The following is a 19,073-nucleotide window of genomic DNA, read 5'->3' as shown; positions in this document are numbered from 1 at the left end:
TATTTATTTCAATATTTACAACCTTTATTACAACATTATTGTTACTACAATCTTTACACATATTATTGCAATCCTTACAATCTTTATTACAAGATTATTATTACAATCTTTACACAGATTATTTAGTTGACATAATCTAGGAACTATATTTCAGTTAGAAATCTGTCAGAAACTGTCCCCCCCCCCACACCAAGAACACAAATAAAATTTGGGATATAACATAACAGCAAAGAAAAAACATAAACAAGAGAGTTTGTCTTTGGAAGTGTAGGGCAATGCACTTTAATTTTACAGTTGTAGTAATATGTTTTTTTTTTTTGATATGAAATAGTACAAATAAATAATATGACAATAGACAATAATATGTTTTTATTGAAAAATGAAGAATTCCAGAGAATTTCAGAACTTTTATTTTGAAAATGACGTTGTGCGTCAGGTGGTTATCGCTTTGCCTCGTCATAAGGTTGCGCACTTCACTCTGAATGTTTATGACAATATGGCGGAAGGAGAGGAGCCGTAAGTGAATTTTATACAAACCTGCACATAAATCCCTCGTAACAGTGCTTGTAGTTCAATCAACAGGACGCAAGCACGTTAACTTGCGGGTAGCAGAGCATGAATGAACCTTCTTTTATTCTCTCTTTTTAGGGAGAAGAAAAGAAGGAGAATAGAGGAGCTGAATGAGAAGTTAGTGAAATGAAAGATAAGAATTTAGATGTGGCAGCCAGCAGGTTTGCTTTGGGAGGTGTTGATTCTTGTAATTATAACACATATTGTTCAGACATTATTTTGAACAGCTCTCCGCATATGCTGTACATATAATATTATATAATCTATCTCGCGAAACCTCCAAACACTGCTGTTTGCGCACCATAATGCTCTTTCATAACATTTAAAATTAATATTAAACACTTTCATAGTATTAATTGTGAAATTTACATAAAATTCTGTGCCATTCAAGCCATAGCTTAATTGTTATTGTACATAAAATGTATTGTCTGTTGTGTTACATGTGAATGTGTTTTATAATAACTAAATAAACTGAGTAGTGAGTGTGCTGTATATTTAAATATCTATATTTCTCCACAGTATGGTTGTGGATGGAGGGAATGGGGATCGCAGTGACTGGCAGGGACAATGGGACCATGTCAAAAAGTTCTTAGAGAGAGCGGGACCCTTCACTCATCCGGATTTTGAACCCAGCACTGAGGTATGAACCTACATAAATCTCAATGCACTGTTATACCAAAATATAATATACAATATAATGTAATATACATTCCACACCCCATTTAAAAATGTTTATGTTAATCTATACCTACTTTTAGGGAGATAATCAGTCAATCATAAACTTCAGCTGTGGCATTTTAGTAGAACAATTCATTAAAATCTTTAAATTTGCCTAGATTTCATAATGGCTGCTTAAAAATAACAATACATGCTGCTAATTTTATGGTGAATAATTACGATACCGATTGTGCTCTACTTCAAGAGATTTTTTCCTATAAATATCACTGACTGAGGTTATAATGGAGTTATTACATTATTGTAATTGATAAAGATTTATTTTTCTTCTGTTTGCCTCTTTTTTTCGTCTGTTGTGCAACACTGAAATTCTTTGTCATTTGCCATAGAGCAGTTTCAACCCGGGGGCCTTAAGATGACAAGAGGAATGACAAATCAAGCATTAAAATAAGAAAAAACATCTACAAAGCAAGATATTTCTTAGTTTAATTCACCCCCTCAACTAAAAAAATCAGGATGTATGAAGAAACCTATTTTTAAAGTTATGATTTCCAGACCTGGAAAAATCATGTGAATAAAATTGAAAATTAAAAAAACAGAGAGAGAGAATATTTGTAATGAATATATATATATATAATATATATATATATATATATATATATATATATATATATATTTTTAGTTATGTCAATCTCTAAAATATTTTAAAGAGGTAGAAATTTTGAGTAAAAATTTTTAAAACAACAAAAAAATTATCCTTAAAGGAATAGATTAGCCAAAAATTAATATTTGCTGACAGTTTGCTCACACTCAGGCCGTATAAGATGTAGTTTGTTTCTTCATTGGAGAAGAGTTGGAGAAATTTAGCTTTGCGTCACTTGCTCTTCAGTAGATGGGTGCTGTCAAAATGAGAGTTCAGACAGCTGATAAAAACATCACAATAATCTACACGACTCCAGTCCATCATTTAAAGTCTTGTGAAGCAAAAAGCTGTGTTTGTAAGAAACAAATCCATCCAGTGGAGTCAAAAACTATAGTATCTGAGCTATTTTGGCTTCTTGAGCAATTGATCAAGATCAGAGGGTTTGTTGTAAAACCTGAATGTTACTTTACTCTCTTCTCTCTTTATAAACTGTGCACATCTTCTTCCAGTCTCTCCAGTTTTTAATGGACACATGCAAAATTCTGGTTATTGGAGCTGGTGGACTTGGTTGTGAGCTGCTCAAAGATCTGGTACAGTCCTTGTTGTGCTGTATTTTTTTTTTGACAGACTCTTGTTTGTTCCTTTTGGTTGTTCTGTGCTTGAATGACAGCTGCAATACTCTATACCTTGTAATTGCAGAGACATTAATTGTTAATGTGTTTGGTCCTATCATGCTCATATATGGTGCAATTTTATCACCCAGGCCTTGTCAGGTTTTCGGCATATTCATGTGGTGGACATGGACACCATTGATATCTCTAACCTCAACAGACAGTTCCTCTTCAGGTTAGTTTTAATCCGCTGATAGCTGTCTTTTTGAGCTAGTTCTTGTTCTTTTTTTATTAATGCAAACTGCTCTGTTGTATCTACAGACCAAAAGATGTGGGCCGACCAAAGGCAGAGGTTGCAGCAGACTTTGTAAATGACAGGGTCCTAGGCTGCAATGTTGTCCCGTATCCTTCAAAGTGAATTAAACGTAGCCTGGATGTTCAAACATATTCCTCTAATCGTTCTCTTAGGACATTTTCATTTGTGGGAATGTCGAAATGCTGCTTCATATAGTACCGTTCAAAAGTTTGGGGTCAGTAAGATTATTATTATTTTTTATTTATTTATGTTTTGAAGTAAATGAATACTTTTATTCAGCAAGAACACATTAAATCGATCAAATGTGACATGACATTAAAGACATTTATAATATTACAAAATATTTCCAATTAAACACTTTTTTTTTTTACTTGAACTTTTTGAAACCTGAATTTATTTACTTTTTTATCATGGTTTCCCCAAAAATATTAAGCAGCATAAATATTTTTAACATTGATAATAATAAGAAATGAAAATTAAGCTTTGACATCAAAGGGATAAATTACATTTGAATTTAGACAAATACAAAACAGTTCTTTTAAACTGTAATAATGTTTCACAATATTATCGTTTTACTATAGTTTTCATCAAATAAATGCAGCATTGGTGACTATTTGAGATGTCTTTCAAATAAATCTTACCAACCCCAAACTTTTAAACAGTAGTGTGTATGTTATATTTATGTGCGTCAAAATATTTGTATTTCCCTTTATAATAAATGCAGACATTTTAAGAAAATCCAGGACTTGGATGAGTCATTTTACAGGCGTAAATACCATATAACTCTTTTTCTTTTGTCTAAAATGTTTAACGTTTAAGTTATTTTAACACAGTATTACATGTGACACTTGGCAGTTTTTACTTGGAAATCTGAGTAATGTATTAAAAATGTTTGTTTTTTTTTGTTACTGCATAGAATTTCACATAGTGGTCTGTGGTCTGGACTCTGTTGTTGCCAGAAGATGGATGAACGGCATGCTGGTATGTGTTTATTGTCCTAAACATCCAATAATCTGTCCATACAAATGCATAGATCTGTAGACTTCTCTGTGTCATTTAAATAAAGTGTTTCTGTTCTGTGAGAAGTGCTTATATTCTAGTTTATGCATTTTGTTTTGTCTTACTCAGTTATCCCTGCTGATTTATGAAGATGGTGTCCTGGATCCCAGTTCCATTATTCCATTAATAGATGGAGGCACAGAGGGCTTCAAGGGCAATGCCCGGGTGATCCTTCCAGGCATGACAGCTTGCATCGATTGCACCCTGGAGCTCTACCCTCCACAGGTGCACACTGGGATTTTGTGTTGTGTTGAATTAGGTTGAATTTCAAAAGCCTTTTGTCATACTCCTTTTTGTCCCCTACACAGATTAACTTTCCGATGTGCACTATTGCATCTATGCCACGGTTACCAGAACATTGTGTTGAATATGTCCGCATACTGCTTTGGCCCAAAGAAAAGCCTTTTGGAGGTACATAAATTCACAGTATCTGCATAGAATTGGATCTGAAACAACCAAGCACTTGCTATTATTTCATATTTGAATGTGCTTTCCTCAGATGGTGAAGCCCTAGATGGAGACGACCCAAAGCACATCCAGTGGGTGTACCAGAAATCTCTGGATAGAGCAGCAGAGTTCAGCATCACTGGGGTGACTTACAGACTCACCCAGGGTGAGTGACAGGGGCCTGTCAGTGGGACTTTTTTGGGCATTTTGTAAATTCCTCTCATTCGCAGACAGAGTTTTGATGGAGACAATGTCCAGAGATACTCTAATGTTCTTTTAAATTGTAGTTATATTTCACAATATTCCTGTTTTTACAGTATTTGTCAGTATATATTTATTTATTTATCATAGCAACAAAATAAAAAGTCAATATGCAACAGTTTACTGTCCCAGTCCCCTGCAACCACCCATAACACACTTGCATCATGGTGCATGATTTTGCACAGGCAAGCACTACTGAAATCTCCTTTAGGAAATGTCAAAATCAAGTATTTACTTATAATCGTACATTTTGCTGATGGTTAGCTCCTATTGTTTTACAGTAGGTGTTGATGTTCTACCTCAACTGTGTTTCAGGGGTCGTGAAGAGAATAATTCCTGCTGTGGCTTCTACAAATGCTGTTATTGCTGGTATGCTGACATTGCAAATGTTCTCTGATTTAAGGATGCTTGAAAGCCTGATATTTTTTAATAAGTTGAGCTGTAACTGGAAATACACAGTTTCTTCCTTTCTTGCACATTTCAGCTGCTTGTGCCACCGAGGTTTTTAAAATTGCCACAAGGTAAGTTATAACCACTTCTTTCCCAGGAGAGAGCGTTGAATTCATTGTTCATTCACGCGTCTGGTTTGTTCTTTTACTTTTGCCAAACAGCGCCTACGTTCCCTTGAACAACTACATGGTGTTCAATGATGTGGATGGGCTGTACACTTACACCTTTGAGGCTGAGAGAAAGGTTAATGATTTGAGCATCATTTAAAGGACATAACTAAAAAAAGACGACATTAAGTGGCTGAGAGAAAGGTTAATGATTTGAGCATCATTAATCACTTGACATGTTGTTCCAAACCTGTAAAAGCTTTGATCGTCTTTGGAACACAATTTTAAGATATTTTGGATGAAAACCGGGAGGCTTGAGACTGTCCCATAGACTGCCAAGTAAATAACAGTGTCAAGGTCCAGAAAAGGTATGAAAGTGGTCGTCAGAATACTCCATCTGCCATCAGACATGCAATCTGGGTTATATGAAGCGACAGGAACACTTTTTGTAAGTGAAGAAAACAAAAATAACGACTTTATTAAGGAATGTTTTTCTTTATTTTACAGATTAGAATTATCTTCTTTTTTTTTTCTGTTCTGTGTTAAGTACATGTAGAAACAGCGCATCCTTGTGGCTTTATTGTAGAAACTGCGAGTATTTGCTGTTTTCTTTCAAATCAAAGCTAAGTGAGTGTGTTGACAAAGGAATTGTTGAATAAAGTCATTATTTTTTGTTTTCTTTGCTTACAAATTGTGTTCCTGTCACTTCATATAACCCAGATTGCAGATCTGATGGCAGATGCAGTATTCTGACGATGACTTTCACACCTTTTATGGACCTTGACACTGTTATTTACTTGGCAGTCTATGGGACAGTCACAGGCCTCCCGGTTTTCATCCAAATTATCTTAAAATGTGTTGCGAAGACGAACAGAGCTTTTACGGGTTTGGAACGACATAGGGGTAAGTGATTAATAACAAAATTTTCATTTTGGGGTAGAGTATCCCTTTAATGCTAAATGCCTCTGTTACATGTGTAGGAGAACTGTTCAGCCTGCAGTCAGGTGCCACAGGACCTGCAGTTCCTACCTTCAGCTAAACTCCAGGAGGTTCTGGACTACTTGACTGAGAACGCCTCTCTGTGAGTCACAGTGTTCCTCACATCTCACTATTCACATTATGTTATCTGCCCTTTTATCATATATATTTTTTAAAACATTAAAATGGTACTATAAGAAAACAAACATCAAACACACACACATTGCACATGAGTAATCCACACACATACAGTACAGTTATATACATACATTCGTAGAATATTTACCATATAAAGTTATTTTTTATATATTCCAAAAATGTATGTTAATTAATACATATATTTAATACAGTTTTTTTCTGATTACCCCAAATTATTATATTAATTAAATATACTTGCCATTAAATTATCATTTTATTGTGTTAGACCAACACGTAATAATGAAATGGCAATACCAAAATAAATGCATGCTGTTTTTAACAAAGCCTACAGAAAGAATCTAATTCATTTTGTCACATTTTATCATATTCCTTCTCGTTAAAAAATATTGAATGCGACAATGATAAATATGATGAAAGCTGGTTTAAAACATGCAAAAACTGTTTTTAATAACACTAAATCTTTTGTCTTCTAGCCAAATGAAGTCTCCTGCCATCACCACAACTCTGGATGGAAAAAACAAAACTCTGTATTTACAGGTTAAATGTTTTTTAACGTGTACCAGACTTGTCATATTTAATTCAGTTAGATTAGAATTTTCTGAACATGGATGCTATGCATTAGATGTTTATTAACTGGATTTGAATCTTTTTGGTTTTATTTTCAGACTGTAGCATCTATTGAAGAGAGAACGCGACCGAATCTAAGCAAAACACTGAAAGGTGATTGAAAGTCTTCTGTGATATCATGTAGTAAATGTTACCCATTTAATAAGTGTATTTCAAAACTGTTTTGATGTTGTTTAATGTATTAAATGCATCCTTGTGCTTACAGAGCTTGGACTAGTGGACGGACAGGAGCTGGCCGTGGCTGATGTCACGACTCCTCAGACCGTGCTCTTCAAGCTCAACTTCATCTCATAGGATTAGTGCTTCATTCTAATGGACAGTTACAAGTGTTATTGCAGTCATCATCAAAATGAAGCAGTCTTGGAGTTGTAGTCTATAAACTCAACATATTTATCTGTTTTGGTCAGCTCCGTCCGTCAAAGACACTTACAGGAGACTTTTTTTGTCTTGCACTGCTATAGTCACAGGAGTCGTTTTGGTGGATTTCTTTTTTTATGCAAATTGTTTATCTATTTATTTGTGCATTCAAACACAGTATCTTGTTCATTGACTTGTAGAACAAATGTTCATGTTTTGAATTAAATTTGGAAACCTTATTTTTTAACAAATACAGAAGTCCTAGTCCAGTAATGTTTTCCTAACTATCAATTTCCTTTTAGTCAATTTGTGAATAAATATATGTGGTTAAATATTCAAAGAGACTCGATATTAAAATGTAATAAGTTCTCTAGAATTAAAATTGATATTTTGTAAGCAAATACATAATGTTGTGTTGTCAATGTTAAGCTAAGAAAGCGTTGTTAGGTATATTGTACTGTTTTGCAGAAACTGATTAGCAGAAATACAATAGACACTTACAGTATCTACAAGGTCAGACTGATCTTTCTGACTTTATATAAAAGTTTTTTTTTTTTTTGGGTCAAGTCACAGCTAAAGCTCCACATACTACACTGGATCAAACTACAAATGTTGCTTGACAAGCTACAAACTGAAATTAATTGATTAAGCCACAGTGAAGTTATTTGTAAAGTTGATTGCTATAGTTAGTGTCCCATTACATTTTTTAAACTACTATAATAATAAAAATGCAATAATTTCGTGTTCATATTAAAGTATAATATTAATGCAATAATTTTGATTCATATTTTAGTAAAAAGATAAAATAATTTCGATTCATAATCACTTCATTTTACTAAAACATTTTATTAACTTGAAATTAATTTTTAAAAAGTGGTTCTTTACCCAATATTAATTAAAAATGTTTATTTGTTAAAAGTTCTTAAAATCCCACATTTGTGCACATTTGGTGTCCCCCTTTCAAAAGCAATAAACACATGACCAAATTCTGACACAGAAAACCTACGATAGAATGCCTTTGAGTTTACGTTTATTCATTCAATTGACTTAGTAGGTGTTTTATATTTTTCAGAGGTTTCAACAGGAAAGTGATATTTGATTGTTTACTTTTTTTATTCGATAACAATAAACACAAACCACAGACATCATGACTTGTAATGTAATTAATATAATAAACAATACTTGTCCTGTAGACATTGGTGACGTGGCCCTGACGTCACGTCGATGCGTCTTTGTTGGTGCTACGTGGATGGGAAGTAGTTCTCGCGCTGCCAGAGAAGATCCAAACAAAACAATGCGTAAAAGTCCAGTTTAAAGTCGAGTAACGGGACAACAAATCAAAATGTCGCCCAGTCCGTCATTTATTTATTTATATGATCGAAGTTCATTCTAGCATTGGATTATGTCAACTGCCAGCGAATTGTCGTTTGTTTTGCGAGAAGAATTAGCCGACAAGCTAATGTGGACAGCGGCCTAACAGATAAACACACACCAACTTGCTCCGGCTCTTATCGTGCAATAAACCTGCTCTTATATTTGGGATGCTTTTAATAATGCTGTGTTTTATGTAGACGTTCACCGAGCTGTCACGCAACCAGGTGGAAGTCTAGCAAATATGAGTTGGTTCAACGCCTCACAGCTGTCGAGCTTTGCTAAACAAGCTCTTACAAGCGCTCAGAAATCAATCGACAGAGTCCTGGACATCAAAGAAGAGGACCAGTGGGGTGACTCGATCGAACCGACCTTTACTGGTAAGTTTAGTTACAAATAGTTTAACTTGACTTGGATAGACGACAGACAAGTGATTAACCGTGCAGGGTGACATCATCAGTGACAGGGCATACTGAGCTTCAGCATAACATTCGTGATATAATGCATTCATACTTTCACACACATGCAGGTTTTCAGCTGACTAACTTCCATACATTTTTATCATGATTCATATCCCATCAGATAGCTCAGAAAACTCTTAAACTCAAGTGGAAACCCTCCCACATAACTAAAAAACATTACAGCCTAGTCATTCAGACAGAATCACGAATTAAAGCAAACATGCAACTTCTTCAAAGGAAATATTTATTTTGCAAATCTTGGATCAATGTACAAACTATCAAATATTATCCTTATATTGTAATCATTACAGTCACAAGCTGCAATCATTGCCTAGCATGTTAATTGTGTCTGCTTAACCGAATACATGACTAACCACATAAACTGTATTTATCTTATAGTTATATATTACTGCAATATGCACGTGATAATTACAGAATACTTCCTGTTTGTAACATTGAAATGTGCATTTTATGTGAAGATACTTTGAAACAATATGTACTGTGAAAAGTGCTATACAAATGAACTTAAACTGAACTGAATTACCACAAAAAGCCACTAATGAATACAAAAGAGTTTGTCATTTTGATGTATTGTGTTTCCAAAGGCTGGAAATCTTTCAGCTTATGCTTGTAGTTATAAAATAGAGATGTTTGGTTCAGTAGCTTTTTGCTTGATCTATTTGATTGGTTATGGAGCTGCTTTTAAAGGGATAGGTCACCCGAAAATGAAAAGTGTCATCATTTGTTCACCATAATGTCATTTAAAAACCCACAAGACAGATGTAACTATATTTTCAGAATTCTTGCATATCCATTGAAAGCCCACATAACCAAAACTTTAACAGATCAAAAAGTATGAATTGAGAGGTTTGTAACCAAGTCTTCTGATATAATGAACAGATTTAATTTATTTTTTTATTTATAAATATATATAAACATTGATGAACGTACAAGCACAGAGCTCGTCAACTGTGGTAAATGGAAGATCAACTGTACACACGTCACGCTGAAGAATCAATGAGGTTTGTTTTCACACTTCAGACAAGTATGGTTGAGCTTCTACTTTAAGAGTGTCTTTTGGATAATGATGCTAAGTTTGTAACATCAAACACTATTATTGAACTGAACTGAATCAACATTGAATTGAGCTGAATAATGACATTGTAACCTTCTGTAAGTGAGGAATTCTGCAATATTAACAGTGTTATTTTCTTGTTTATTACTATGAATGTGCTTTGACACAATCTTTATTGTTTTAAATGCAGTAAAATAAAATTTGACTTGATTTTTGGGTGAACTATCTCATTTTTATTTCCAGATCCTACAGGCAAGCTGGTACCAACAGGATGGGGTATGAACCAGTGGAACTTGCCCTCTGAGGAACGTACCAAAACGCTCCCTCCATCATCTGAGGCCATTACTAAGCCCGTCACTCGGACCGTGGTTGACGAATCTGAGGATTTCTTCAGTGCCTTTCTGCCTCATGGGGATACACAAACTCTAAGCAACACTAAAGTGGTGTCTGTGCCACCCGCCAAGTCGAACCGCAGACTACGGGAAAAAGCAGACAAGGAGAAGGAGCTGGACGTCTGCGATGCACAAGGTCAGACAGAACTCATTAAATGCGGCAGCCAGGAAACTATTGAGACAAAGTCAACTGGGCCAGAGCTTTTGGAGCAAAATTCATTCTCGGCAGATGAGCATTCACAACCAGAACTGGTTGTTCCTGCTTCTGCTGTTGCACCAGAGCAAGCTGCCGAACAAGTGTCCAGAGAGGATCAGACAGAGACAGATGGCTTGGTTTTAACTTCAGATGTCTCACTCACAAATGTACCTTTATCCTCCACGGAGGCTGAATCTGTTGCCGTGTTTGAACCAGCTTTGATTATCGATACCAAAAATTCAGTGAAAACCTTGCCTGTCCCTCCTAAAGAAGTCCTGTTAGAATCCAAAGACGCTAAATCAGAAGACAGACAAAGTGACACCCCATCTCCCCCCGTTAGTGCCTTCTCTTCTGGTACTTCTACTACCAGTGACATAGAGGTTTTGGACCATGAGAGCGTGCTAAGCGAGAGCTCGGCCAGCTCCAGACAGGAGACCGCGGAGGCTAAAGCTGGTCTGCACCTGATGCAGGGCTCTTTCCAACTACTTTCCGCTTCAACATGTGCTGACTTCCCTCGTCTAGATGAATACCCAAAACTCACTGAAAGCTGCGGCTCCTCGTCTGACGCCTTTGAGCGCATTGACTCGTTTAGCATGCAGTCGTTGGACAGCCGTAGTGTCAGTGAAGTGAATTCTGACGACGAGATCCCGGGTAACCGCACTTTAGCTTCCATCACGGCCGGACATTTGCCCACTCCTGCTCAGACAGCGCCACAGACCAAACAGGAGGAAGAGGAGGTTATGACTGAGTCAGTGATTGACCAATCGCTGGATGATAATGAGATGGAGGAGAGCGGCCGCAGTGCAACGCCAGTAAACTGTGAGCAGACAGATGAGCTGCTGGAAGGTGACCAGGAGCCTGAAAGCAACCTCACACTGACCAGCCAGACAACTGATGTCAACGAGACTGTAATATCACAGAATACTGAGGAGAAACAAGGAGATTCACCCTGTCAGATTTTTGAGCTCCAAAAGGTTGGATTATTCATAAATCACCCTGTCAGATTTTTGATTCAGATGGTCAAGGTGTAATAATATGTAAATTTATTAAAAAGAATATAGAGAACAGAAACCACAAATCATAACTTGGAAATAAAGTTTTTCTGGATAATAATAACAACCTTCAAATATAGAAAATGTAAATCCAATGTTAGCATTTTTAATAACAATCCATTTGTGATGGATTGAACCCAACCAGTATTAATCAAAACATTAATACAATTGTAATTAAAACATAAACAATTATTCTGTTTGAATCAAAAAGTACCAAATATTAGTATTAAAATATTAAAATCAAAGTATCAGAGTCTCAAAGTATCTGAATTTCAAGGTATCTGAATTTGAATAAAAACCTGTAAGAGTTCTAAGTCTGAGTCTAAGAGTTTCGAGTGAAGCCAAAGAAGAAGGAAGTGAGCTGAAAAGATAGAGAGACCAGAGTCTCAGAAAGTACCCCCCCCCCCCACTTCTATTTTGCAGAGTCTATCTTATATACTGTTGTTCCAGACAATAAATCGTCATCTGGCTATCACTAATAACACCTGACCTTTAAAAATAGTCTAGTCAATGTCTCGATTTTGGACTTCTTCCTCTTTTAGCTTCAAAGTTCATACTGATAATTCTAAGAATATTGATACAAAAGAACAATACGTGCAGTTCAAGTCATATGCAAAAACAGACTCAGCTGAGACAGATCCTTACCATGAAATATTATTTTTTAACTTTTGAAATGAAAACTTATCCTTATGAATAGAACACATTTTGAGTACGTGACTTCTCAGAATCTCACAACAACACTTGGGTTTAATTTTGTGGACTTCTTCTCAGAATCTTTACCACCATGTGGATTTTTAGAATCTCCACACACCAATAAATATTTATATAAATTATTGTGAAAATAAATATAATTATAAGATGTGCACTACTGTTTAAAATTAATGGTTGGTAAGATTTTTTTCTCTTTCAATGCTCACTGCATATATTTGATCAAAAGTACAGTGAAAATGTTTTTTTTTTTAATGCTCACTGCATATATTTGATCAAAAGTACAGTGAAAATGGTTATATTTTTTTATTTTTATTAAATTCTATGGACCCCAAATTATTATTTTTTATATATATTTTTTTTGTCTGTGTCCGTGATTTTCCATTCTGTTCTTTTTCCTAATCTCCACAGATTATCGAGGAGCTCTCTAGCCGACTAGAGAAGAGAGAATCACAGTTGCTTGTGGTCAGTAAAGACAAGGCCAGACTTGAGGAGGAGTGTGACAACCTCAAAGAGTGAGTTGAGGAACCTGTGCTCCAGAAAACCATCTGCTGTTGTGCTTTTGTGAATGACAAATGACGGCCATAGCTAACTAGGGCATAGAAACAGGTGGAGGCAGCAATAATATTTACACTTCTTGAGCAAAACTAGACACTGTGTTCACATACTGTTGGCAGATAAAAACATTAGCTAATAAAATCCTTCCACACCTTTCAGTTTGTAAATAGCGTAAAAAATTGAATAATTTCTTAATGTACACATTGTCCTCTTATATTCTGTGTAGTCTGGCATGTTTATGGTGTTTCATTTCTTTCTATTAAAGACTTTTCAGTATGCTGGATATTCACAAGTTCACACAATGGTGCTATAAAGTCTTATTTTTTATATAAACTTCATACATGCCAGTTGAATTAGAGTTAACAATACCAGTGTTTCGCAGTGAGATGATCAGCTTGAAAGAAGGAAGCTCGTCTGTACATTCTCTAAAAGATGAGTTCACTCAGCGTATAGCTGAAGCTGAGAGGAAAGCTCAACTCGCCTGCAAGGAGAGAGACATTGCCAAAAAGGTATCCATTTTTTATTGTTATGTATTTAAATCATTCTTGAAACCCCAGTCTGATTTTACATTGAAATGCATCATTTGTGTTGGTCCCAGGAAATTAACGGCCTTAGAGAAGAACTGGCAAGCAGGTTAAATTCAAATGAGACTTTGGAATTAATAAAAGAGAAAGAGGAACAGATCCGAGAGCTTCTTGAAGAAGGTGAGTCTTCTATTCTGTTTAACATGTTCAGCGTGACCTGAAAATATCCATATTGATTAGGGTGATCATATCCAGATAACTTTTCACTGCTTCGTTCTTGAAGAATCTGGGTCAGTGTTAAGGGTATGTTCGTTTTCTTGTTTCCTCTTAAAGGTGAGAAACTGTCCAAGCAGCAGTTGCAGCACTCCAACATAATAAAGAAACTTCGTGTGAAAGAGAGAGAGAGTGATTCACAAATCACCAAACAGACCAAAAAACTGAAGGAACAGGAAGAAGAACTGAAGCACTTGCAGCAGGTCAGGGACACAACCTTCAGTCGAAAGCTTTGTTGTTTAAGTGTACAGTAAAGTAAGTGCATTCAATCTTGAGTCCATGGAAAAAAAACTGATTTACTCAATCCAACATGTAGATGTTTGTTTCTTCATCAGAACAGATCTGGAAAAATTTAGCATTACATCACTTGCTCATCAATGGAATGAACAATTCTTTTTATATCAAATTTCAGTAAAATGAGAAAAGAATGCCAAGGTTTGTACATTGTTAATTGTAGGTTTTGGACAGTAAAGAGGAAGTAGAAAAACAGCACAGAGAGAACATCAAGAAGCTGAATGCTGTGGTGGAGCGTCAGGAGAAAGAATTAAGTAAACTGCAGACCAGCAGCGAGGAGCTTCAGGAAAAGAACCGCAGTTTGCAAGCAGCCCTCGACAGCTCCTACAAGTACACAAACACCATACACTTGACTTCATGTGGATACACACTCATTCACTGTTCCTGCCATAATCACTGCCATGTGGTGGTCTCTCCCGAATTGTTAATTTTTTGATTCATTTTTCATTGTCTAGAGAGCTGGCAGAGCTGCACAAGGCCAACGCCACCAAGGATAGTGAAGCCCAGGAGCTAGCGCTGAGCAGAGAGGTACTGGCGAAAGAAGAGCTGAGCCTGGCTTTGGAGAAAGCCCAAGAAGAGTCCCGCTTGCAACAAGAGGCACTGGCCAATCAGGTAAATCCATTTGAGTTTTTCTTTGTTAAAATACTTATTTTAATTGTACTGCATGTTATTATGATATCATATTACTTTATTATTATTTCTATTACTACTACGTTTTTTCTGTGCTTCAGCACATTAGTTTAAACACTTTGAGGAACTTTGTGTAATGTATTCCAGGGTTATTCTCTACCTGTATTTGCACATGCCTTATTTTAGTGGCCAATTAATCTCCGTATGCTCGCTTTTGTGGCTCTGTTTATCAATGTTGAGGTGGCAGATCTGAGGCTGGCACTACAGAGAGCTGAGCAGCAGCAGGCCAAGAAGGAAGATTACCTGAGGGAGGAGATCAGTGAGTTACAGCAGGTAACCAGAGCACCTTACGTCCTTCTTACAGGAATTATTGGGCTTTTCATTTCATGTCAGCTGTTGTATAGAAACCTAAACTTTTAAAGGCAAACTACTATGCTCATAATATTTCTTACAGGAATTATTGGGCTTTTCATTTCATGTCAGCTGTTGTATAGAAACCTTTATATTTCTAAAAAACCCCAGAGGTATAAAAAATTCAAATCATTTACAATTTATTTTCTGCACATTAAATATATACACAACTGTTCACATTTTTAAAAATAGTTTAATATTTAAATGTATCTAAGACGCATTAAATTAATCAAAATATGACAAAAATGATTTCTATTTCAAATAATTTAAAAAATTATCATGTTTCTACAAACATATTAAGCAGCACAAGTGTTATCAACGTTGATGATAAGAAGAAATACTTTTTCTTGTGCACCAAATTAGTATATTAATTGATTTCTGAAGGAACGTGACAGTGAAGACTGGTAATGTAATGGCTGCTATTATATCGAAAAAGAGTTATTATTAATTGTAATAAAATTTCACAATAGTATTATAGTATTTTTGATCAAATAAATGGAGCTTTGCTGAGCAAAAGAGACTTATTTCAAAAACAATTAAAAAAAAAAATCTTACTGACCCCAAGTTTCTGAATGGTAGTGTCAGTGAAGGTTATGCTGTATTTTTGCTCTTCAACAGAGGTTACAAGAAGCAGAGACCAGAAACCAGGAACTAAGTCAAAGTGTTACATCAGCAACACGGCCCCTCCTTCGACAAATAGAGAACCTCCAGGCCACACTTGGGGCCCAGACAGCATCATGGGAAAAACTAGAGAAGAACATTTCTGACCGTTTAGGTGAGACTTGCCTGTTTTTACTGAGTATCGGTGGCTTGGTATTTGCTTCAATCTGAGGTTTTCAAACAATAGCCTATGTGTGACGTTGTCCAAATGTTTTCACTTGTCATTCTCTTCTCAGCTGATGCCCAAGCCCAGCTTGCTGTTTCCGTAGAGAAAGAGCGTTCGGCTACAGAGGAGCTGCTAGCCATCCGAGCACATATAGCATCTTTAGAGTCGCAGGCTTCCCTGTTAAGGCAGGAGAAGGGACGTCTGCAGGGGCAGCTGGATGCAGAGAGGATGCGGCGGGAAAAACTAGAGGATGACTTCAGCAGGTATGAGACTTGTATGAAATTGAAAAAGATGCCGCCATTGTAAGTGCCAGTACTCAAACTGATTTCTGTATGTATAGGGAGTGTGTAGAGCTGGAGAATCTTAAAGGAGAACATGCTCGAGTATTGGAGGAGGCCAAAAAGGAGAAGGTACCGGTTGTTCCTTGAACACTATAAGAAAACATACACGCATATTTATTCTCAATTTCTGTATTATTTGGTCCTCTTCAGTTGCTTCTCACCAACCAACTGGAAATGGAGAAAATGAAGGTGGAGCAGGAGAAGAAGAAATGTTACCTTGCACAAGAGGCCCTCAAAGAAAAGGTTTTGCATGAAAATACCAGAATCTGTTCTTCTGTTCTGAAACTGCTTAATTAACGTTTCCGCCAGAATTTTTTTAAGATTTCTTAACCGTTTTAAACAGGGTTTAAGATATTTTTTTTTGTGTACAAGATAAAGTTTTTTGTGGAGCAAGATAGTTTTGTGTGTTTTTGTTTCATCTGGTCTGTTTTTGTTTCATCAGGAAAGGAAGGCTCTTAGTCTGTCTGTGAATTATTACACTGTCCCGCTCCAGTTCTGTTAGCGGGGTTGAGAATGCCGGCTTACCTTTCCCCCTTTTCTCACAGGTATATTCATCTCACCCCTCCACACTTATTCAGATTCAGCTAATCTTTTCTCCTCCTCATTATCTGTTGTCACCTCACCTGGCTTCTGTGTTTTTTTTTTTCAGCAGGAGGATTCTCTTGACCATTCTTTCAGCACCATGACCATGTCCATCAGTGGGACTAACCTGTATGAAGCGGCTCGACTGGGGGGTGGATCCAGTGTCATTGAGAGCCTGCAGTCTCAGCTCAAACTCAGAGAGGGTGAGATTGCCCAGCTGCAGGTATGCCTTGGTCTTTCACTACAATTAATCCTGTGTGAAATTACACCCTCCATGCTTATAACTGCTTGTGGAAGATTATGAATTCTTGAATGAGTAATTTAGTTTTGTGTTTAAAAACTGAATGTGCTAAGTTGAATTCAATTCTTTTGGTCATCCTCGATGGAGATTGCTAGCCTAGAGAGAAGCCGGACTGTAATGGCGGAAGAGCTGGTGCGTCTGACCAATCAGAACGATGAGATGGAGAGTGAAGTGCAGGAAATCCCTAGACTGAAAGTTCAACTGAAGGTAAACACAAGCAAATGGCGGAAGAGCTGGTGCGTATTATAAATCAAAACAAATAAAGTATATATATATATAGTATATATATAAAAAAATATTGTATTTCATTTTAATATAACCTATTGAAATAAACCTCTTATGCTCATCAAGGCTCCATTTATTTAAACAAGAAATACAGTAGAAACGGTAGTGTTGTGAAATATTATTAGAATTTAAAACCAAGGTTTTGCATTTTAATATATTTATATATTTACTTCAGTGTCACATGATCCTTCAGAAATCATTCTAATATGCTGATTTGGTGCTCAAGAAAAAATTCTTATTACTATCAGTTTTGTGCCGTTTAATAATTTTGTGGAAACTGATCTTTTTTTAGGATTCCTTGATGAACAAAGTTCAAAATAACAGCATTTATTTGAAATAAAATTCTTAAGAATTTATAGGACATTATACATTTCTTAAAGGTAACTTTTAAATAAATTTAAGGCATCCTTGCTAAATGTAAGAATAAAGTTGTTCCCCATTACGGTCACCCTCTGTATCCTCTAAGTATAGACAAAATGTACTGATTTTTCCACCGCTCTAAAACATTTTCACCATTCCTTCAGTTTGCCTCATAAGCACAGTAATAGGTATTAGACTTTTATTCTGTTAGTTAAACACTGACCAAATGTTTGTTTTCATCCCAGGATCTAGAACAAAGGCACAACACAATTCTGCAGATGTATGGAGAGAAGGCAGAGGAGGCGGAAGAGCTGCGTCTGGACCTGGACGATGTGAAGAACATGTACAAAACACAAATAGATGAACTATTAAAAAATCAAAAATAGTAGATTTTGCAAATGGACTGACACACACTGACTGTAAAAACAGCTTCACGTCTCAAAAGAGTGTTGGTAATAAAAGACCAAGACATTTAAATGTACTTTTTTCTGAGAAAAGAGTTTGTTCAACATATTTCTAGTGTCACTGATAAAGTTATTTAAGATGAGATTCCTTTCACAGTTGTGGGATTTTATTTGAAATGATTTTGTTCTCAGTTAATAAACTTGTTTGGTGTGAGAAGTTACATTATCTATCAGTCATAGGTGTTTAGTTTTGGTGGTTTCTTAACACTTGAATTTTGCACAATGAAGTGAGAGCTCAGACTTCATGTGTTTGGATTATAATCAGAAAGCATGAATTGCTATATTTTCCTCTGATCTTCATCCTCTGGACTGCACATCTTTCTCATTACCAGTTCATTTACTGTTGATTGTCTCTTCACATTGTAAACAACTAAATATGCTTACCAGATTACTCCAGAGCACCTCACGTCCTTCAATGCTCAACGTTAGTAGAGTCAGGGTTTGCACTCATTTCACACTGATTTAGTTTTAGTGATGAGGGGATCCAGGAAAATCTTTAACTATCATATTCTATGAGATATGATCTCTGTAAATCATAAATTACAGACAGCACTGATGTCACTGTAAGATATCCTTCCAGTGTATCAGTTTTATGCACACTTGTAAATAAAGTAAGAGATATGTGTTTGGCAGGCTCAGTTTGTTTTGCTGCTTTTTTATTGTTATTAATCTCTCCCTTCATTTGTTTTCCACCTTCATTCATATTTTT

The 19,073-nt window shown here is 36.0% G+C and overlaps 2 protein-coding genes across 3 annotated transcripts; both read left to right on the top strand.

Annotated features, from left to right (window-relative positions):
* Positions 1–407: 407 nt before the first annotated feature.
* On the top strand, positions 408–7,600 carry LOC109061224 (NEDD8-activating enzyme E1 catalytic subunit-like). Of its 2 annotated transcripts, XM_019078364.2 has the most exons (18): positions 408–516; positions 649–687; positions 1,090–1,210; positions 2,398–2,478; positions 2,652–2,734; positions 2,821–2,901; positions 3,540–3,583; positions 3,732–3,796; positions 3,944–4,099; positions 4,183–4,285; positions 4,374–4,487; positions 4,898–4,951; positions 5,067–5,103; positions 5,194–5,275; positions 6,120–6,220; positions 6,750–6,813; positions 6,942–6,996; positions 7,109–7,600. In XM_019078364.2, the coding sequence occupies exons 1-18, from the start codon at positions 497–499 to the stop codon at positions 7,195–7,197; spliced, it is 1,389 nt and encodes a 462-aa protein (XP_018933909.2). In that variant the 5' UTR covers positions 408–496; the 3' UTR covers positions 7,198–7,600. The 2 variants fall into 2 exon arrangements, with proteins under 2 accessions (XP_018933909.2, XP_042622131.1); XM_042766197.1 differs by lacking the exon at positions 649–687 and having other exon boundaries at positions 416–516.
* Positions 7,601–8,464: 864 nt separating this feature from the next.
* LOC109061222 (TATA element modulatory factor-like) lies at positions 8,465–19,002 on the top strand. The gene is given in 18 exon segments (XM_042766195.1): positions 8,465–9,011; positions 10,411–11,729; positions 12,927–13,030; positions 13,456–13,582; positions 13,672–13,777; positions 13,931–14,073; positions 14,328–14,494; positions 14,620–14,776; positions 15,035–15,127; positions 15,824–15,980; positions 16,102–16,294; positions 16,372–16,441; positions 16,523–16,615; positions 16,815–16,846; positions 16,848–16,917; positions 17,022–17,176; positions 17,336–17,462; positions 18,146–19,002. Coding segments are annotated over 18 exon segments (3,390 nt in total). The 5' UTR covers positions 8,465–8,875; the 3' UTR covers positions 18,287–19,002.
* The last annotated feature ends 71 nt before the right edge of the window (positions 19,003–19,073 follow it).

This window comes from Cyprinus carpio, chromosome A11 (assembly GCF_018340385.1).
Source record: "Cyprinus carpio isolate SPL01 chromosome A11, ASM1834038v1, whole genome shotgun sequence".
Lineage (NCBI taxonomy): Eukaryota > Metazoa > Chordata > Actinopteri > Cypriniformes > Cyprinidae > Cyprinus > Cyprinus carpio.
Note: the sequence above shows the minus strand (reverse complement) of the source record. Positions and strands in the feature narration are given on the sequence as shown.